Here is a 21,537-nt window from a genome sequence, read left to right on the forward strand (position 1 = left end):
AATAATAAAAACCAGAACAAAAAGCTTCAATCTTCAAGTCAATTTGAAGTCAAATACCTTTGATACTGAAAAAGAGCCAGTATCCACATAAGTACATCACATAGAACAATATGTTGTAATTAGCCTTAAATTATAAAAGCAATGTCATTTGCTTTTATATGTAATCATTATGTACCACAATCCATCACTGATTGTGGTCTGATTAGCTTTGTCGATTGGCACACACTGTACAGGGGGTGAGGTGGGGGGGGTCTTTGATAAGCATTATTCACTTTAAGGAGTTTAGCTGACAGGTGGATGTAATTTAACAGTCTGTCATGAGGCTTAAAACTATTCAGTTTCAGCCTGTCGTTAGGTTGACTGAAAGTCGGGTTGAGACAGCATTTCCAGCATGGCGGCCCCCATGGATTGGACTCCAAAAGCCCCCTGCAGGAACAGACGGGTGACGTCACTCAGGCTTCGTCCATTATTATTTACAGTCTATGGTTAGGAGGCCATAATCGGATAGGCATACATTCCTAGCTAACATTGCTTAAAGTAAGTTATTTAAGCCTTCCTCCTTGTAACGTGAAATCATCAAATGTTAACGTGAGCTAGTAAGTAGTTTAATGCTAACGTTAGCTTCTGTCTCTTGTTAGCTAATTATAAGTTGTAAAATATGCTGTTTTATCTGGACCTGTCTCCTTCTAAATTGCTCCATTAATAGACCATTTTTGGTCTGATTCTGCTTGAGAGACGACTGACTTTACCAACTAAGCCGCAGCCGCCCCACATGTTTCTGTGGACAGAGCCCAAGTGTTGGCAGAAAGTTAGCTAGCAGTATCTCGCTGTCAGTTCACATCAGAAAGTTATGGACTATCTGGATGCCTTCTACAATTACTTTAATTGTTTGGCTGCGGAAGACGACATGCCTCACAGTGAGAAGCCAACCCTTACACTTACTGTCTGGTCATTGGGTCAACAATCGTACTGAAAAGGCCAAAGTTACAGTGACTGGACATCTTTGTATACCTCGTGGAGAAACCCAGCATCCATGATAAAATCTCATGAAGCATACAGGTTTTTGCGGTTCTGTCCAGGACGCCAAAGATTGAGATACGACAGATGGTTCTTGTGTATAAAGGCCGACGTACTGTCTAGCCAGCAGCAAGGCCATAAATGCAGCTATGCAAGATGTTGTATTGACTGATGGATAGGCCGGATCTTTGTAATATAGCAATAAGTAAGGTCTTTTACCTGCTCTTTGTAACATAACAATAAGTAAGGTCTTTTACCTGCTTTTTGTAACATAACAATAAGTAAGGTCTTTTACCTGCTTTTTGTAACATAACAATAAGTAAGGTCTTTTACCTGCTTTTTGTAACATAACAATAAGTAAGGTCTTTTACCTGCTTTTTGTAACATAACAATAAGTAAGGTCTTTTACCTGCTTTTTGTAACATAACAATAAGTAAGGTCTTTTACCTGCTCTTTTGTAACATAACAATAAGTAAGGTCTTTTACCTGCTCTTTGTAACATAACAATAAGTAAGGTCTTTTACCTGCTTTTTGTAACATAACAATAAGTAAGGTCTTTTACCTGCTTTTTGTAACATAACAATAAGTAAGGTCTTTTACCTGCTTTTTGTAACATAACAATAAGTAAGGTCTTTTACCTGCTCTTTGTAACATAACAATAAGTAAGGTCTTTTACCTGCTCTTTTGTAACATAACAATAAGTAAGGTCTTTTACCTGCTCTTTGTAACATAACAATAAGTAAGGTCTTTTACCTGCTCTTTGTAACATAACAATAAGTAAGGTCTTTTACCTGCTCTTTTGTAACATAACAATAAGTAAGGTCTTTTACCTGCTTTTTGTAACATAACAATAAGTAAGGTCTTTTACCTGCTTTTTGTAACATAACAATAAGTAAGGTCTTTTACCTGCTTTTTGTAACATAACAATAAGTAAGGTCTTTTACCTGCTTTTTGTAACATAACAATAAGTAAGGTCTTTTACCTGCTCTTTTGTAACATAACAATAAGTAAGGTCTTTTACCTGCTCTTTGTAACATAACAATAAGTAAGGTCTTTTACCTGCTTTTTGTAACATAACAATAAGTAAGGTCTTTTACCTGCTTTTTGTAACATAACAATAAGTAAGGTCTTTTACCTGCTTTTTGTAACATAACAATAAGTAAGGTCTTTTACCTGCTCTTTGTAACATAACAATAAGTAAGGTCTTTTACCTGCTCTTTTGTAACATAACAATAAGTAAGGTATTTTACCTGCTCTTTGTAACATAACAATAAGTAAGGTATTTTACCTGCTCTTTGTAACATAACAATAAGTAAGGTCTTTTACCTGCTCTTTTGTAACATAACAATAAGTAAGGTCTTTTACCTGCTTTTTGTAACATAACAATAAGTAAGGTCTTTTACCTGCTCTTTTGTAACATAACAATAAGTAAGGTCTTTTACCTGCTTTTTGTAACATAACAATAAGTAAGGTCTTTTACCTGCTCTTTGTAACATAACAATAAGTAAGGTCTTTTACCTGCTCTTTGTAACATAACAATAAGTAAGGTCTTTTACCTGCTTTTTGTAACATAACAATAAGTAAGGTCTTTTACCTGCTTTTTGTAACATAACAATAAGTAAGGTCTTTTACCTGCTTTTTGTAACATAACAATAAGTAAGGTCTTTTACCTGCTTTTTGTAACATAACAATAAGTAAGGTCTTTTACCTGCTTTTTGTAACATAACAATAAGTAAGGTCTTTTACCTGCTCTTTTGTAACATAACAATAAGTAAGGTCTTTTACCTGCTTTTTGTAACATAACAATAAGTAAGGTCTTTTACCTGCTTTTTGTAACATAACAATAAGTAAGGTCTTTTACCTGCTTTTTGTAACATAACAATAAGTAAGGTCTTTTACCTGCTCTTTTGTAAGGTGTCTCGAGATAACACTTGTTATGAGTTGACACTATACAAATAAAAAAATATTGATTGATTCTGCATTTTGCTACAAAGGGTGTCTTTGCTGACGGTATTCTATAGAAATAGAGATCATACATTTTCACTTTCTCTTGACATCCAACGACACAAGAAGACATTTCTTATCATATCAGGGATCTGTCCAGCTTCTCTCTGTTACTTGCCACTTGTTTCAGCTGTTTTTTTCTACCACACGATGCGTGTTCAACTGCTGAGAGGTAATCATGACATCACTCATCAAACGTTGTATTCTAACACTGTATAACCCTAGTAGTGTTTGAGCCATGCTCTTCGCTTTCATTGTAGGCAACCGGCTATATTGCATCAGGTTGATTTGAGGTGTTTTTTTTTTGTGTGATGTGGACGGTGTATACGTTAAACAGATTTTTAAAAGCTTTCTTGAGCACATTGTTAGATTTGAGGCATGTTACTGTAAGATCTTGGATCATTAATCGTCTCTGATCTCTTGCCGGCAAATTAAGGAGATCCCCCAAATGCATCCCAGGCTCCTTGAGTTTTGTTTGAAGGAAGTTGAACGTCTTTGTTCTCCACTGATCGTTTCTGTTCTTTCTTGTAGCCCTGTCCAGATTGAAGATTTGAGCATTTCAGCCTGATGCAACTATGTGAGCATTAAAACAGGTTTTGTTTCCTTTGTTAATTTTCTTGTTCAGAGCAGCCTTTAAAAAGTCCCTTTATTATTAGGAGGGTAATGATACATCAGTATGGATACACAAATACATTAAATGATCAACAGTTCGGTTTCATTGATGCAAAGAAAACAAAATTGGATTCTGTAGTGGTGTCTTGAACATACTCGGACAGATACATCTACAAAACAATGTGTATTTGGTCTTCTTTATATTAGAAGATAATACATTGTTTTTTTATTTGAAATACAGCGAACGCCCCATGCACAGAGGCCGTAGTCCTCGAAGCTGGCAGCCGTGGTTCAAATCCGAGCTGTGGCTCCCTTCCCGCATTTTAATCCCCACTCTGTCTGGCCCTGATTCCTGACTCTATCCACTGCCCTATCTCTACAATAAAAGCATAAAAAAAGCCCAAAAGTAAATCTTAAAAAAAAAGCACAAACTTAATTATATCAATCTTTAAATCTATCATTTTTATTTGTTTAACGCCAGGTTGTAACATCTCAAGACACAAAAAGGTTAGGTCTCGTGTGTATTAGTATTGTTATTATCGTCATTATTAGTAGTAGTGTCAATCCACCATGGGCAAGCTTTTGGCCACTTTGTCAATAAATGCAACATAAACATTAATGCAGCAGTATTACATATGATAGTGAAACAATGCAAAAGAACCATTATGAAAAAGTAATTATTGATACTATATGTATGCCAGGACTGCCCATGGCTGGGCCTCTGAAAGGCCAAGTGAATGGGCCTTCCTTAGTCATTTCATGATATCAACTTGTGAACATTGGATCAGTAGCCTTCTGGCTAACACCCCCGCCTCCGATCAGCTTTTAGAGGTGTTTGAAATAAAGTTAGTTAAAGGTCGTGGCATGGCTGTACACCGTTTGACATGAATGATCTGAGAATTCAGTTTAATGGGCTCCACACACAACGTTACAGAAAAAGGAGTTTAAAGGGGGTTTACATTTTTTAAACAGACAATAAGCAATAAAATGTGCGTGTTTTTGGTTTAATAAGTAATGAGTTAGTGTACATTAAGGTTTGATTGCCGACATTTAGGATGGACTGTCCCCCCCCCCCCCCCCCATGGGCGACTTGTGTATGCCTAGCTAATATTTCGTTACTTCAGAAACATAGAGGTAGGTTTATATCTATTCAGTAAATTCTGACTTTACACTGTTATTATAGACAATTGCTCATAGAGGCTATGTTTTTTAATTAAGCATTTTTTTACTCTTGTGTCATGCTTGCCCCGTCTACTCAAATCCCTTATCTGTGTAGTCGGTTCTGATCCCAGGTGGTTCCTGATGGCTCTCTGCAGACGCTCGTTAATCACCTCGTGTTGTGTAACTTTATCCCGGTTGTGTCCTTGTCTTGAGGTGGGGTTCCCAATCACGACTCCCGTCTCCCACGGACGCGCACGATTTCACCCTGCCTCACTTTTCCAGATGGAGTTGGCCCTCAGTGTGTGTGTGTGTGTGTGTGTGTGTGTTTGTGTACAGCCTGTGTGTGTGTATGTGTGTCGCAGGAGAATAGCAGAGATGTTTGTTTATACAAGGCCCTGGGCTCGGCCTTATCTGCTGCAGCCACTCACGCCGTGATTTCGGACTTTCTTCAGTGAGCACTTTGAGTGTGTGTGTGTGTGTGTGTGTGTGTCTTGGTGTTTGTGTGTGTGTGTTTTACAGGCCATTGTTTTGTCGAATGGTCTCTAAAGATACAGAGGTTTTTTTTTCTTCCCACCTCATTAAAACCCGACTGCTGTGATTTCAAAAAAGCCTCCACTTCATCCCCACGACCCCACCCATGCAGACTGCCGCTCAGTTATTTAGTCCCGCCTGTCAGACAATCAGCTTGAAATAAACTCGGGAGAGATTAAAAATACACATGCTAATTGTTGCGTCTCGTTTTAAAATAAAATATGCTTTACGTTTTCCTCTGTTAGGATTCTCCGTATTTTATCTTCAACATCTTTGAGGACTAATGTTTCATAACTTCATTAGCATTTTTGTGGGTAAAAGATATTAATTAAAAAGTGCTCCCTTATCAGTATTAGACAATTAACATTAACATTCAACAATCCATATTGGAAAGCTTTTAAGAAAGTTATTACGCATTTCAGCCAACTGCCTTCCATGTAGACTATTACATGGATAGCATGCGGTTTTTATTTTGTAATATTTTATACATGGCCTAATTATAGGCTATGAGCCCAGTTTTATGCGATAAACTTTTCCAGGGCTGTATTTCCGATTATTTCTATGTATTATCTCGTTTCGTGTAGCCTATGGAAATAGTGATAGGTAGAAATGACCAGACTTTAAATGTTTTGTTTATTCCGACCAACAGTTTGATGTTTGCTTAAGGACTATGACACTAATTTATTATCATCATTTTTATATGTTTTGATCGGTTAACCAATAAGTCCTTTCACTGACACGTATAGGCCTGTTAATACATTCAAATGATGGGTCTAGTTTAGTTTTATATTTTAGGACAGTCACATAGTCGTGCTTTTTAGAACAAGACTTTGTCTGTAGCCTACTCAATAGGCTATATATGAGTTTGTAATGCCTCAGTTAAGGTTTAATCTTAAAGCCTATATAGCCTGTATTTTTTTTTTATCATAATAGGGCACATTTGCCAGCATTCTTCTTCTTCAGGCCTACGTTTGTTCTTGATAAATACTCTTATTGACGATGATTGCACAGTGTATTTCTCCACAAGGCTGCACAACTAAAGTAACATTTAGGCCTACCTTAATTATGCCTCAAATCCTAAAAAAAAATAGGCTACTATACACCTATGGGCTGTATTTTATGATCAGTCATGGATATACATTTACTCATATTTGACACTTTTCTGAGTGATTTAGCGCCACTTCTTCTTATCGTGAAAATGAGACCTTTATAAATTGTAAGGGAGGACTGCTGTGAGGAGAGCCATATTGCTGCTCTAATTAGGAAACCTTTTAGGCCCTTAATGAGGGTATTCTACTTTTAGTCGCCTGTAGGCTATTAGATATTTTATTGGTGTATTTCTGCACTTTGACACTTTCACATCCTTAGCAAAGTAAACTAAGTTCTTCCAACACTGGTAATCGATTAACACTCGTCGTGATAGTTTGCCGGAGGACTTACGGCATGTGAGTCTTTCATGAATGACTCTTTTGCCTCTTGCTGCTAGGGAGGGAAATGTGTGACGTCACGCTCCAACAGCGCTGGTCACGACGCTCCGCGGGGGGAACGCGCCCCTCCCACCTCCTCCGCTGCGCTTATAATGGGCCCGGAGTGTGACCACTGACCACACTCGTTGTTGTTGTTGTTTTGCGGTGGATATAGCCTATATTTTAGGGTGTAAACGTAGAAAACGGCGTAAAACACAAAAGCGGAGGGAAAACACGGAGATGTACTGGGACTCTTTCATCAAAACAGGAGACAGAGACTTGGACAGCAAAGACTCGAAAATAAAGGTAGGGGCTTTACTTGTATTATTTTTAAGATATTTCTATAATGAGTAGTGGAAGCAATGCCATTCATTCATAATAACCAGCTTGTAGTGTCTGTAATATTTTATCCGTCCAAATAATAGTAACATCACAATTTGTCTTATTTCTCTCTCCACTGATTTCTTGATTTTTTATTAATTTAAAGAAAAGAAAATTTAAAAGAAAAATTGTTATAATAAGTGTGATATGAATACCTGAGCTTTATATCTCCTAAATGACTTGAAGTGCACAGTGTGGTAAATGCCTCTGCCTTTGGATATTGACGAACAATCGAAGTTGCAGTGATGACAGAAGTTGTAATCAGGACTGTTTCACCACAGATGGAGGTTTGTCAGACGGGATATTACACAGAAGACTTCAGGACACAGGAGGTGCCAGCTGGCTTTGACTTTGCATCATATGGTGAGTTTAGGGAATCACCTGACTTTTGCTTTGTCCATCACAAGTTTTAAACATCATGACTTGTGACTGGTTCAGGGTTTCACAGCATGGATCTCTTTTTTTTTTTTCTTTCTTCCCTTTCATCAATGTTTGCACGATCTGTTTCCTCTGAACCTCAGCAGCTGAAGGACAGAGGAAATATTTGCGCAGACTGCATCATCACATCTGTCACAGCTTTCTCAATGAGACCTTGACACAGACCCGGGGTTGGGGTGTTTCTCACTCAAACTCAGGGGCGATATTAGGATAGTGTGTGTGTGTGTGTGTGTGTGTGGGGCGGGGTGCTCTGTGAATATATGTGTGTGAAATAATGCTTGAATGGGCTGAGGTAGGCAAAGACAGAGAGGGAGTGTCTTTTAACCTGACCACCCTGTTTCTCTCAGTCTCCCCTAATCCTTTCCTCCAGACTTCCTCCTCCAACAGATTTAAAGACCCCCTCCTTCCTCCCCTCTCCATCCCTCCATCACTACTCTGTCACACTCCCTCCGCTGGCGTTTCCTCTTCTCTCTTCCTCCCCCTCCCTCCCTTGTTTCCTCCATCCATTGAGCTGAGGTGCATGGGCTTGAGTGCCTGGTGCTGATTCGACAGTAAACAAATGGCTTTTTTTTCTTTCGTCAACATCCCCAGTACATAAAAATAAAAAGAACAAATTTGACCATCTTCAAGGACCAAATCTGTTTGTTTTTACATTTTAAAATGTATTTTCAGCATTTTAGCACCCTCTGGTTTTAAGTTTATTCCGACACAGTAAGAAGTCGAAAATATAAAAAAAATATATATTGTAGAAAGCTGTTTGTATTGTTCATCAAAATAATCCTAACACTTGAGCTGCGAGCTTGAGCTGTTTAACTGTGCTGCGCTCAATGGTTGCTCCAGTATCTAAAATTCAACACTCCAAATGCCAAGAAGCCAATGCACTCACATGTTTGGTAAAAAGGAAAACAAACTATGCAGTCACCAAAATGGATGTAAATATTCACATCCTGCCTGAAAAAGTTGGTTCAATTTATCTACAAAGCAGCTGAGTCTGGATTTCCCCACAGCACCTAAATGCATCCAAAAAAATAACTAGTTTTCACAATCAGTGGATATTACTTATTACTTATTCAAAGAACATTTGGAGTCTCTGACAGTGAATATTTCGACACGCTAATGATTCACCCGCTAAGGGAAGTCAATAGCAAAGCAGCTATCCCCCCCCCCCCAAAAAAAAGAAAAAAGTTGCCTTTGAAAAACCAATCACTGTTTTGGTCCTTTCCAAGCATGTAATATGCCTCTATCCTGCCGCCATCATCATTCACCGACTCCATCTGTCTGCGCTGTGTTTAATCTCCAGACTACCCTGGTGAAGACCTGTCTTTTCTGTTAGACAGCAAAGCACCTGGACAGCAGCAGTACGTCACAGAAAGCAGCTACGCGGAGCCGCCGAAAGCTTCTCACCCATATGACACTAAAGGTGAAACTTCAAAAATACCAACGACAACAAAAAACATCCACACATTAATGGATGCAACATGAGTGAAATGTTGGTGGTTTTGACTTTTATCTCACCTTGTTTGCTGTTTTTTTTTTTTTTTTTTTCCAGTGAGCACCAGTGACACGGCTCTCTTCAACCTGGACTCGTACCAGGAGTTCAACTGGTGGGCCTCGTACCCACATGGTGAGCCTTATTGGACTGTGTGGCCTTATAATGTTCATAAAGTACATATTTCAAGGCTTTTTGTGACTAACTTTCTTTTCAATGAACAGACGGGCTGACAGTAGACCAGCCTCAAACTGGATACCAGGAGTCTCCACAGACGTACCAGGGTCTGGTGCCTCAGAATGGACAATTCAGCCCATCCATTGAGGGCAGCAACAGCCCCTTCGTATCTGCAAAAGGATCAAATACATTACAAAGTAAGACATTTCCCCTTTTCCCCTTTTTTTTATCTAAAAGAGTTTGTTAGTGGGCTACAAATGCAGTGCCGTGTCTAATTCCTGGTCTTTGTTAAAGGTGAGACAGATCAGAGCTACTCGTGTCACCCGGCTGAACTTTACGACTCAGACAGAGCGAGGCTGTCCTCGTCCTTCTGGCCCGAGTACTCCTCCCCCAGCTTCACTGCTCCCCTCCCACACCAGCCTACGGCCTCCTGCCCCTCGGACCTCAGTCCTCAATCCACGGAGCAGTACTGCCCCCGTGTGGTCAAACGCAAAACCCCACACCCACAGAGGCCAGAGAGGGAGGGACAGATGACGGGAATGTCAGCATATCCAGGTTAATACTCGCTCTCTCCTCAAGTCTGAGCTGCTCTTCAACGCTAAGATGACGAGATTTTACATTATTTATATAAATGTGTCAAAATCACAACGGCATTATTTGAAAGACTGCATGAATGTTGAGCCAGAAACCAAGATATTCTAGTCTTTACATGCAATAAAAAGCGAATTTAATACATTTGCTTTACCTGTTATAGTTTGTTTGATTTACCGTAACAGTGTTTAAAGTAGTGAAACATCAGCTCCACCTTGAAAAGCTAACACATTACATTGTCGATTATGCATAAGTCTTAAGGATTAAATCATAAGGCAGGGCCCATTTTATGGTTTTTCCTGTGATTTTGTTGAAATTTGTATTTTACTTATTATATAGTTTTTTACCCAGTTGTGATGCTGCTTTAACATAAGAGGATCTGATTACTTTATTAACCAATTATGAAAGTTAATTAAAAAATAAACTTGTGATAATTACTCCAGTTGCCTTCTGTAACATACGATAAATTATTTAATGTAAATATTGTTTATTTATTTATTTATTAATTCAGGGTCTGGGCCGATCCAGCTGTGGCAGTTTTTACTGGAGTTACTTCTGGACTCCGCCTGTCGGACCTTCATCTCCTGGACGGGAGACGGCTGGGAGTTTAAGATGTCCGACCCCTCAGAGGTGAGGAAGAATTCTGTTTTGCAATCCTTCTGACTACCATGTAGCCTTTTTATTGAAGTAGAATCTGCAGGTTTGTAGTTAAATTGAGTTTTTTTTGTTTTTTTTTGTGGCTGCATTCTTGACCTCCACAGCTTTTCAGAGCGAAATAAGGTCCTTCTTTCAACTTGTGTAGATGCAATAAAAATGCTTGGAATAATCTCATTAAGGAAATAGTATAAGAACAAAACCAGCAGTTTCAAAATGTCCCCTCTCAAACAAAACAAAAGCTCTGCATCAGTCTTTAAACCTTTCTGCGTTCTTACCTGTCTCCATTTTTCAAAAGCATCTTCAATATTTATGTTTCTGCTCGTGGAGCTTATTAGAAACATGCAGAGGCATTTAAGGTCGGGTAGAATCAGTTATATCTGAACCAGTTCTCTTGCCCGCTTCCATCGCTGCCTTAAAACCGCCTACCTTCTCTGGTCCAAACAAAACCTACCATTCAGGACCAGAATCTAAACTTAGAAGGCGGACATGCTGGCTTCTGCATTGTTGTCAGAGAAGCCAGCACTTCAACAAAGCATGTTTCCTTAATGTCTGATCATATAGAAAGCTCATTTTGATTTTATTCAGTAGATATTGCTCCCTTTAAAACTAGCTCCCCCTTTAACTCCTTCAACACTAAATTCTCCACACTGTCTTACACTGTGATGGAGTTCTACTGACATTACTTCTGTACTCTCACTTTAAAGTGCTTCTTCCACCGTTACTGTACATGGAGAGTGTTTTCAATGTTTTTCATCTTACAGAACACAAATCAAACTCTTTGTGTTTATTTGTTGCTCACACAGGTGGCAAAGCGCTGGGGCCAATGCAAGAACAAACCCAAGATGAACTACGAGAAGTTGAGCCGTGGCCTGCGGTACTACTACCACAAAAACATCATTCACAAGACGGCGGGCAAGCGCTACGTGTACCGCTTTGTCTGTGACATGCAGGGCATGCTGGGAAAGACGGCGCAGGAGGTCCTGGCTAGTCTGAACGTTTTGCCCACAAACGCAGAGTCCTGGCAGTGCCCTGCGGTTCAGGCAGCAGCAGCAGCGTCGGAGCACAGCAGTGAAACATGGGCGTCACAGTAGGGGACGGGGGGCCAGGACACTTTTTGTGCTGCTGGTTTAGAGACACACGTACATTTTAGAAGAGAACCGCAGTCTACAGGTAGAACGCTGCCTCCTCCAGCAAGCTTGACCAATGGCTGATTTACAAATGCTCAAATTCAGGAAATAAATTACCAATACTAATAAATGAATCATCCTGATAGTCTTTAAATACAACTCACAATATTCACATGCAGCACTTTTTCTTTAGTGTCATGCTAGTGGTGTGAGGCTCAAATGTTTTCAAATCATATAAACGATGGGAATCATTACACTGTTGTCGGGTTGCTTTAGTCACTGATAAGACAATGGGTAGTATAATCTGGAGTGACATGAGGACTTATTTCTAGGTTAACAAACACATTTGATACCCATTACGAACCGAAAGCTAAATAATAACAGCTAATGTCAACACTTGCCCAGTTTCTAGCTAACAATAGCATTAGCCTGCCAACAGAGCTGTTAGCCAGCCTTGTGTGATTAGCTAATAATTCATGCCTTTTCTGTAGCTAAGTGTAACTCTAGCTAACCACATTGTTAGACAGGAAGTGGTTGAATACTATTATTGATGATGTTTTTTTTTTTAAATAGCCAATGGGTTATGAAATATGTCGACTCAAACTGGACCCTAATGTCTCTTTGAATTGAACCTATTAATTGTCTTTTCAGTAGCTAATCAATCTGATGCAGTGAACTGTTCATGATCCCAGAGAATATGTTTTATATGTAGACTTTGAACTGCAGCACAAGAGCTGGTCAAGAGCATTTTAAGCACTATTAACAGTTTTTTTGGAATGTGTTTCTACGACGACACTGATTTGTAAATAATGTTTATACTGTAGCGATGTCGAGTTTTGTGCATATATTATTATTTTTTCATTCAAAACTCATTTCTACCTCTTTTGCTATTCAGAATAACGTGTACCGAGAGGATTTTCAGGCACTCACTGTGAAGGTTTGAGCTGTTGTGATCATTGTTCTGTGTAAATAAAGTGTATATAAACATCAATTTGTGTGAAGACTCTCTCTTCATATTTCTAGATTTGGCCTTAGATATTAATTTGATCGAATAAACATGTTTGTAGCTTTCCTTTTTTTGGAAATGTTTTATTTAGTCTTTGAAACAAGTGAAAGAAGGGTCATTTTCAAATTGGGGCTGCACTTGTTTTTGCAGCCAGTTGAGTTGCCTTTGTAATGAATGCAAGGCCACGCCTGGCTCTTATGAAACCTGCAAACTCTTCCTTCTCTGATTGACTCCACCTACTGCAGTCTCGGAAGCTTTAGGCTTGATATTTTCAACGATGACAGAAGAAATAAACAATCTGGTCACTTACTTTATTAATAAGTTAATGTCATTGTCTTTGTCCTCAGGAAAACACTGGATGTGTTGACACGTGTGTTTCCATTCAGGAAGTGAACTGTACTGCACCATACTGGATGAAGACGGGTCATTTTCAAATAGGCGCTGCTCTTGTTTTTGCAGCCTGTTGAGTGGCCTTTGCACTCATGCATGGAGGCCACTAACAGGAATAGAAGCTACAGTATGTCCACCTTTTGTAACACAGTCACTGCTAAAAAAAAAAAAAAAGGAAATATGAGAACTACTGAATAATTTTGTCCTATCTAATTTGCTTCCTATAATCACTTTATTGCGAACTGTGAAGTGACTGAAGTCAGGTGTTGCGCTGACATCTGCATCGCTGCGTCAACAAACCCACCAGAGCTTTGAGTATGTTACCTGCCAGTTTATGATTACGATATTTCCCAGCGGCATTGAATGCCTCCTTTGGTTTTCCCGTGTTCTTCAATACAGTAAGGTAAAGGTAGCCTACATAGAGCAGCTGCTTATTTGCAATCCAAACTGCATTTTCAGATTACGATCACTGCGCGCTGGTTTGGCTGCCTGAGAGATGCCGCGTAAAACCATTAAGATGGCTTTATCGGACACGCTGGAGAATCTGTCACAGCAGAACTTTGCAAAGTTTTGTCACCGGCTTCTGGACCGCAGAAACGAACCGCGAGTCCTGCGCAACAGGGTGGAGGGTAAAAACTATTTAGACATCGTGGACGTCTTGGTTTCTACGTTTACTGAGTCCGGAGGTCGCAATGTGGCCGTGGAGATCCTGAGACAGATCGGCTGTAACGACGAGGCAGAGGAGCTCGGTGAGGTTACTGTAGGTTATAACGACTAGCATCGGTTTATATTTGTTGCAACATTTGAATAAATCCAGAATAGTTCCGCTGTGGAGAAAAGTAACATTTCGAGGCTGTTCGTCAGTAACTGCAACAAACAGATTTCAGCTCAGACATTTGAAATACCGAATAGAGAGAACAGAACGATGGCCTACCTGGACATTTTACTTTCGATTTCAAACTTATGTGAATGTATCTGTTTAACCTGAATAACAGTCTTAACTTGGTCGACATGTTTGAGCTTGGCCAGTCACACAAAACAAAACTTTATCTGCGTTTAATCCCAGATTTAGATTCTAAAGACGAAATGTATTGCAGAATTATTCATCATGCTTGTTTTTGTTTCCACAGTCAGAGAAACATAAAAATGAAATTCCCAGTTTTAAAGGTAAGTTTACCTTCCATATTTGTTTGGGCCAAGTTGACATTGACTTTCTCTATGAGCATAACTTTTCTTAAATGTTTTACAGATGCAGGACACTCGGCAGGAACAACCATGGTGGGTAAAGCTACAACTTTTTAAGCCTAATCTTTCCGGCTTCATTGTTCTCTGTTATCGCTCTTTATGCTGCACAGTAATAGACACCTTAACTCGCTGTTATATATATGAATAATAACAAATGTATTACTCCTACTGCCAGAGGCGCCGCTTGTCAATAGGCAAGGTAGGCAACTGCTTGGGGCCCCAGACCAGAAAGGGGCCCCTGAGGGCTCACAATCTTTAACCAAAGCAGTTGAACAAAATGTGCAAATGGGCCCAACCTCATCACCTCAGCACTCATTCTTGTTGCCCTGCTAAGCGTTGCATGCATTATTGCTGTGAAAACCAAAGTTTCTCAATAAAAGTCAACAGAGAAAAATGAAGAGGAATTATCCGTCTACAGGAGAGAAAAGGGAAACAGGAAAAAAGAGGAAGAGGAGTCAGCGTCGGGACACTGGCAGACATTATGGTGATGAACGCTGGTTAGAGGGCCCCCCAATTGATTCTTGCTTAGGGCCCCAAGAGACTCTAAAATCGCCACTGCCCATTGCAAATTAATTCACAGGAAAATATGCACTGCAGCATGTCATTGATTGGATCATTATTACAATTTTGAGTGAGGAAATTATACAGAATATGACATTCTACCTCTTACACTTTTAGTTATCCTATCATGACTGTAAAAAAACTGACTACATTTATTTAGTGTAAGTGAGTGCACTCTAAACCATTGAACCTCTAGCTGGTGTGAACATACAAACACATGGATCCAAAAGCCATTTAACTGATTTAACCATTTATATTAGAGTAAGATATACACAAGGGGAAAGGGGGGGAGGGTTTGGTGTTTTGCTCACTAGCACCATGGCAGTGCTCAGGAAGTGACCCGGCACCTCTCCAGCTACCAGTCCAATTTCCAGACTTGGTCTGCACCGAGACTTGAGCCGGCTAAACCTCTTTTTTCCAACCCCATCCCCTACAGACTGAGCCACTGCCATCCAGATTATTAAAAAGTGGATGGATGGTTGATTTCTTGTTTATGAATCCTTAATGTTAAACAAGGAAATGGTGCTTCTTGAAGTTCAGATTTCACAGTTTTTAAGGTAAATACTAACATTTGTCGGCTTCAGTGTCCCTCTATATATAGACCATATACAGACATTAGATTCTGGAGTTGACATGGCCACACCTGGCTCTTATAAAACCTGCAAACTCATCCTTCTCTGATTGACTCCACCTACCGCAGTCTCAAGGAAGATTTAGGCTTGATATTTTTAACAACGACATAGAAGAAATAAGCTATCTGGTCACTTTATTAATAAGTTAATGTCATTGTCTTTGTCCTCAGGAAAACCCTGGATGTGTTGACACGTGTGCTCCCATACAGGAAGTGAACAGTACTGCACCATATTGGATGATCTACTTGGAAAGAATATCTTGTTGCGAGAGGATTATGAGCTGTTGAACCCAGAATTAATCCGTAATTTGTATTGAATCATGAAAATAAACTTTTGCAGAACATCACCTTTGTGGCTCGCTGTCTCCTATAAGTCACAAATTTGCACAGCTCTGGAGAACCCCCTTTATTGTTATTACATATTTACCACTGTCATCACTATTTTTTGCAAACTTACATCTCTTACCTCCAGCAAGTATTTTTACATTCAGTTGACAAGCCTGAATAAATGTTGTATTTCATTTTTCATTTTTTTAACCAGTAAAAATGTTAAGTTAAATCTTTGATGTATAAATCTCTTCTTATTCTTATTTCTTTTATATTTTAAGCGCTTATTTACTATATATCTATTCTTATATTGTTTTATTTGCTCTGATAACATGCTGCTGTAACACCACAATTTCCCAGTTTGGGATCAATAAAGTAATTATATTATATTCTATAAGCAAATTAACTTTAAAAGAATATAGGCAAGACGTGTACTGTTCAAACCAACCAAAATATTGTCAAAAAAAATACTTATTTCCAGTGACCAATCAGTGAAAAGCATTTTTCTTTATTCAATTTTTTTTTTTTTTTTTTTTTTTACAGTGTTGCCTCTTGTGCGTAATCGTTTCTGAAAAGACCAACAGTTGAAAATAACTTCTGTTAACCGCCTTTAATAAACAAACAGCAATGACAATGTAAAACAAGACAAAGCGTTATGATTGGCTGATAATTATAACCTATTCCCCTGATCTGCAGCTGGCGGATTAACTTATCTCCGCTCCTAGAAAACGAGTACAAATCAAAGTCAACATACATTTCTAAGGGATGTAATCTGTTGCAGAAAAATCACTCATGACGCCAAACAGCCCGTCAAACCCTCGGCTCCACCTCGTCCTCCAAGTTATCAGTCCTTTCCAAATGATGCACCATGAAAACCATTATGTATGGAGGACTTTACACCCACTGGGGACTTAGGTGTAAGATTTAAGTTGTAATTTATACCTATGCTGGAACTAATTCAGCTTGTTCAACCCCTGGAATTTGAGTAATGGGTAAACTGCGTCCTAAATAAAAAATTCATTCAAACTAGGCTACATTTGAATTTCTGCATAACCGGTGCAAAGGTGTTTTTAATTCAAGCTTTTTTTTTTAGAATTTATTTGTCAGACTTTTGGTTTGACTTCTTTGTTTAAACAAAACCTTTCTTGTTCTGAAATCCAAGTTCTCTTTGTCTTCTTCTGAATGTCTGCCCTCAGACTTTGAGGCACTTATGGGCTAGTCTCCAGCGCTTTGGATTCGTTTAGTAATAAATTCTGGTCCATCTCTTGAAGGCCTCTTGGGGAATAGAGGTAGTGGTTTGCCTGATTGTTGCAGCTGTGGCTTGCTCTTGGTCACGCTGCAGAATGTACCTGATAGCGGTGTCCATCCTGGTCCCTTGGGTGCAGGTTGACTCCATGGTCCTGAGGAAGTTGACATACCTGTGTACAAGAAAGAAAGTAGCACAGGGGTTTAATGTCTGCTATAGCCTACTAACGCCAAAACCCATACTTGCTTGTTATGCTTTCATACCTGATTTTTTTGGAGTCCTTGGACTCGTAGAGATCTTGTAGTGTCAGCCATCTGTGAGCACCAAACCCAACAAGAGCTGCTCCTTCTCGGCCTGGCTGGAGGGATCTCTCTTTGGCTTTCTCGCAGTGAAATCGGACTTCTTCCATAACCTCAGGGTAAGCCATTGCATATTTCAACAGTGAATCCTTCAAATAGAAAGAAAACTGTATTAAACATTTTCTACATTGGTCATTATAGGGCCAAATCAGCAAATAAAATCCATTTGTTTAAAATCAGAGATTAAAAGTGGGTGTCGGTAGCCTATAGTGGTTAGTGCACACGCCCCGTGTGCCGAGGCTGTAATTATCAAAGCGGGCGACCCAGGTTCAAATCCGACCTGTGGCTCCTATCCCTCATGTCATTCCCCACTCTCTCTCTCTCTCTCTCTCCCCGATTTCTAACTCTATCCACTGATAGAATCAGAAATTAAAGAACACAGACGCAACCAAAGGCGAAGTCAGATGGAGCCGATCCCAGCAGTCACTGGGCGAGAGGTGAGGTACACCCTGGACCGATTGCCAGTCAATCATAGGGCTGACATATAGAGACAGACAACAGGCACATTCACACCTATGAGCAATGTAGAGTTACCAGTTCACCTAACGAGCATGTCTTTGGACTGTGGGAGTACCCGGAGGGAACCCATGCATGCACTGGGTGAACATGCAAACTCCACACGATAAGGCTCCTGTCTGACAGGGATTGGAACCAGGAACCTCCTTGCTATGAGGCAACAGCGCTAACCCAGCTTCCATAACCTACTAGTTGGTACAAAAACTATGTCAACAACCGTAAACCATAAGACAGAGTTCATTTATGGAACTAGTATTGCACGGAGGCATACTGCCTAATTAAAAAATCACAGCCGCTCGGGCAGAAGCATGCTGTGTGGAATCAGAAGGAAGAGACTGAAGTTGATTGGTGGATGAAGGGGATAGAAAGACGGGGGCCGAGGTAGACTTGACAACAGCCGAAGGAGCGTGATTGGGCATTGCCCTTGGGGGAATCTATCAGAATTAGCGGGTAGCGCCTCACACACATGCCTAAAAAATGAAAAGGATTGCACCCCCCAAAAAAAAGCCAAATTATGCACTGAAACCTGAGGATCATAATATTAATCATTTCAACAGCATGGTTTAGTCCAGCTGACCCATTTATCAACAACATTAATTAAGCAGCTGAAAGCACATAAAGGGTGAAAAGTGTTCACATTCGACCCCAGGTTGGGCAGGGTGCAGGACGAAAACAAACAAACAAACAAACAAAAAGTAGAGGTTGTCCACACACTAAGATTTGGCAAGCTTCATGTCAACAAACAAGGTCTTAATTAAAATAAAACAAATGTCAATAAGAAGTTGAGAAACATACAGAATGTCCTAATAAGAGTTAAGTTATTTTTTCAAACTATACTTTTCAACAGATGTGTATAAATGACATTGATCCTAGAGAAGAAAAACACAGTCTGTATCTTAGCATCAGATAATAAGATAATGTAATGGTATAGAAGACTGCACACTTTTACAACAAAACACAAAGCTCCTGTGAGGAACTTTCTCTATGCGTACATTTTGGCACCCCCACGTGGACAAAGTGTTACCCTTCATTTTTTTAGGTAATGATTTCCTTAGACAAATCTCATCCTGATTCCTTTCACTAGTCAAACTTATTGGTTTTAAAGACAAGGCCTTGTAAGTTGAAAAGATTACTGAAATTAACTCTTTAGTAGATCACAAAGTTCAGTGTGTGGACGACCTCTCATTTTTCTTCATCGTACCTTGTTGGCCGTCAGCGGGTCTTGCTTCACAGTGAACTTTTTCTCCGCCTGGTGGCCGGCCATCACGTAGGCAACGTAGCTCACATCATTCTCCAGCAGCCATTTAAAGGTTTGACCTTTATACTTGCCGAACAGAACCATACACCTGCTAAGAAGAACCAGGTCATGGCAGGGGTCGCCGCCCTTAGAGAGATTTAGAGTCTTTGCTGCAGCCTCCACCTCTTTTGGCCTCTTCACCTGAGGGCCTCCCCGTCGAGCAGCCTGTAGCGGATAATGGAACGGCGCAGCTTTCAGAGCCTCCTGTGACGGCTTCAGCTCCAACTCTCCCGTTAATGTTTTATGGAGGGCCGGGTCAACTTTCTACCAAGGAAAGCAAAGTGAACACAAACAGAAAACACCAATGTGAGTATCATTTATAATTAAAACAAACTGATGTTAAGGAGATTATAGGTCATTGTGAATAGTTAAACTTACATCAGCACAGGCTTGAGTCTTTAAATCTAGAAATAAAATACAGGTGGTGAGAAGATTATACATTATAGTCTTTTTCTTAACAATTATGACTTTTTCCAATGACACATGGATTAAAACATACACCCCACCAATATCAAGACCGATGACCTGCAGTGTTTGCTTTTTATAGAGTTTAAACCAGGCAATACAGTGTGGGAATAAAAAGACACATTTTGGCAAAATGTCTTTTGATGGCCCACAAAAATAAATGATTAATCTTGTCTGTAGTCTGAAACTCCATTTTGGAGCAGAAGGGGAAAGCATTGAAAACACACAGTGCACAGACTGTAAACTTCATCATTTAACCACAATGAGTCCAACAAAGATTCCCAGTTTCAGAATCATAATAATTTGAAAAAATGAAAGTGAAACTAACGGAACCCAAAAAAAAAAAAAAAAAAATCCTCTTCAGTAGAAATTCTATTGAAACACAGAGGGTTTTTTTTCCCCATGCAAATTTATTGCAGAAATGACGATGCTACCAAAGCATCAAAAGATTGTGTAGTTGTGTAGTTTCAAAAGACCCACTCACATTGTTTACATTATTGTCATTAGATACATGTTTGCTGAAAAGTAAATTAAAAAACATTTCAGAAACTACTAAAGTACTCTTCTCGTACAGTGGTTGGATGTGAGGCAGTTGGTGTTGTAATATTTACAGTATATGGTTTAACCACACATTGCATAGACTACTTCTCCTTCACAAAAAGGACCATGCTTGTACATTTGTTTACTCACCCAGTTCCTCTGCCTCCTCGTTGAGGTTGATCTGCCTCAGTAAATCCAGAGCCACCTGCACAGCTTTGCGCTCTGTGAAGGTTGAAACCAGGACGTCCGCGACCTCCCATCGTCTCTTCCCCTCCACAGCGGTGCGGCTGACCCGCGGCTCCTCTCTACGGTCCCTCAGCTGGTCACAAAACCTCAGATAATCCTCTTTATTCAGATTATCCAAAACCTCCGCTATAGCCCGTTTGAAAGTAGTGCGCGCCATAGTCAACTCGGTCCGTAGTCAAATATGATGACTAAGCAGTATAACCAAATTCAAGTTGCATTTGGCGCGTCAAAAACACCAATCACTGACACAAAGAATGACTGTGACCAATAAGGACATCCCTGTGTGTCTCGTCATATGCGCGCGTGCCATAAGTAGGCTATATAAATTAAACACAATAAATAAAGTTAATACAAATGTGAAAGTGATTAAATAATCGAAAATTAAGTTGATATAATTTTTCAAAAGTACGAAGAAAAATATGAAAAGAATGAACAAACAATATGGAAATGTAAAGATACAAAAATATGAATGTTGATGACAATAATGTGAAATAAAATATAAAGAACAATTTTGAAAAGAATAAATGAGGGGGAAATATAAAGACGTATGACTGAGGCTGAAGGATAAGTTAATAGCCTATATCTTTATTGTTTATCTTTATTTCCTTTTTTAAGTATAGCCTATTTCTATTTACACAAGTTTGCAAAAACGTGATTTTCAAACTTCTCAGTGAAAATTCTTAGTTTAGTAAAACAATTGTTAAATTATTAGATCACCGTAATTTCTATAATTATTTTGTACGAGTTATTTCTTATCAACCATTGCTTTAATATCTTTATACTGATTACTTTTTCCGAGCTTTTAATCAAATGGCTGTGGGCGGGACATCCAGCCCAGGCTGTTCGCCTTACTCTATAATCCATGCAGTTTAACACATTAGTTTTATTTCCCGATTGCACAAGCAATTTGATAACTTGTAAGTTAACTAGGCTACTTTAGCGGTGTTAATATTGCACAGTTTCTAAATAAGTAAAGTTTATTTAGGCTATAGCACTTTTCACATAGCCTACATTGGCCACAAAGTGCTTTATAAAGACACAATATACAGGAGATAAC

At 39.4% G+C, this 21,537-nt stretch overlaps 2 protein-coding genes and 1 long non-coding RNA gene across 5 annotated transcripts; 2 read left to right on the top strand and 1 right to left on the bottom strand.

The window, feature by feature from the left end:
• The first annotated feature begins 6,918 nt into the window (after positions 1 to 6,918).
• Positions 6,919 to 15,831, top strand: etsrp (ETS1-related protein). Of its 2 annotated transcripts, none has more exons than XM_061050019.1 (11): positions 6,919 to 7,097; positions 7,454 to 7,535; positions 8,944 to 9,030; positions 9,160 to 9,234; positions 9,324 to 9,473; positions 9,571 to 9,831; positions 10,379 to 10,497; positions 11,328 to 13,796; positions 14,178 to 14,214; positions 14,297 to 14,325; positions 15,656 to 15,831. In XM_061050019.1, the coding sequence occupies exons 1-8, from the start codon at positions 7,032 to 7,034 to the stop codon at positions 11,613 to 11,615; spliced, it is 1,128 nt and encodes a 375-aa protein (XP_060906002.1). In that variant the 5' UTR covers positions 6,919 to 7,031; the 3' UTR covers positions 11,616 to 13,796; positions 14,178 to 14,214; positions 14,297 to 14,325; positions 15,656 to 15,831. The 2 variants fall into 2 exon arrangements, with proteins under 2 accessions (XP_060906002.1, XP_060906001.1); XM_061050018.1 differs by having other exon boundaries at positions 6,922 to 7,097; positions 8,911 to 9,030.
• Positions 15,832 to 16,406: 575 nt separating this feature from the next.
• On the bottom strand, positions 16,407 to 20,672 carry LOC132983629 (uncharacterized). Of its 2 annotated transcripts, XM_061050021.1 has the most exons (6): positions 20,385 to 20,672; positions 19,608 to 19,633; positions 19,421 to 19,493; positions 19,134 to 19,384; positions 17,321 to 17,505; positions 16,407 to 17,229 (listed from the first exon to the last, which is right to left on the bottom strand). In XM_061050021.1, the coding sequence occupies exons 1-6, from the start codon at positions 20,635 to 20,637 to the stop codon at positions 17,052 to 17,054; spliced, it is 966 nt and encodes a 321-aa protein (XP_060906004.1). In that variant the 5' UTR covers positions 20,638 to 20,672; the 3' UTR covers positions 16,407 to 17,051. The 2 variants fall into 2 exon arrangements, with proteins under 2 accessions (XP_060906004.1, XP_060906003.1); XM_061050020.1 differs by having other exon boundaries at positions 19,134 to 19,493.
• Positions 19,334 to 19,550, top strand: LOC132983633 (uncharacterized). The gene is made up of 2 exons (XR_009674858.1): positions 19,334 to 19,384; positions 19,421 to 19,550. It is a non-coding gene; the product is annotated as an uncharacterized LOC132983633 (long non-coding RNA).
• Positions 20,673 to 21,537: the final 865 nt, after the last annotated feature.

This window comes from Labrus mixtus, chromosome 11, assembly GCF_963584025.1.
Source record: "Labrus mixtus chromosome 11, fLabMix1.1, whole genome shotgun sequence".
Lineage (NCBI taxonomy): Eukaryota > Metazoa > Chordata > Actinopteri > Labriformes > Labridae > Labrus > Labrus mixtus.

What these genes read in the sequence shown, in the direction of transcription:
- LOC132983629 (XM_061050020.1), bottom strand. Translation starts at nt 20,637, where the DNA reads ATGGCGCGCACTACTTTCAAACGGGCTATAGCGGAGGTTTTGGATAAT. An exon ending in CGAGGAGGCAGAGGAACTGG is followed by an intron (nt 19,634 to 20,384) that starts GTGAGTAAACAA and finishes TTTTATTTCTAG; the next exon opens with ATTTAAAGACTCAAGCCTGT. An exon ending in AAGGACTCCAAAAAAATCAG is followed by an intron (nt 17,230 to 17,320) that starts GTATGAAAGCAT and finishes TCTTGTACACAG; the next exon opens with GTATGTCAACTTCCTCAGGA.
- etsrp (XM_061050018.1), top strand. Translation starts at nt 7,032, where the DNA reads ATGTACTGGGACTCTTTCATCAAAACAGGAGACAGAGACTTGGACAGC. An exon ending in GCAAAGACTCGAAAATAAAG is followed by an intron (nt 7,098 to 7,453) that starts GTAGGGGCTTTA and finishes GTTTCACCACAG; the next exon opens with ATGGAGGTTTGTCAGACGGG. An exon ending in GTGGGCCTCGTACCCACATG is followed by an intron (nt 9,235 to 9,323) that starts GTGAGCCTTATT and finishes TTCAATGAACAG; the next exon opens with ACGGGCTGACAGTAGACCAG.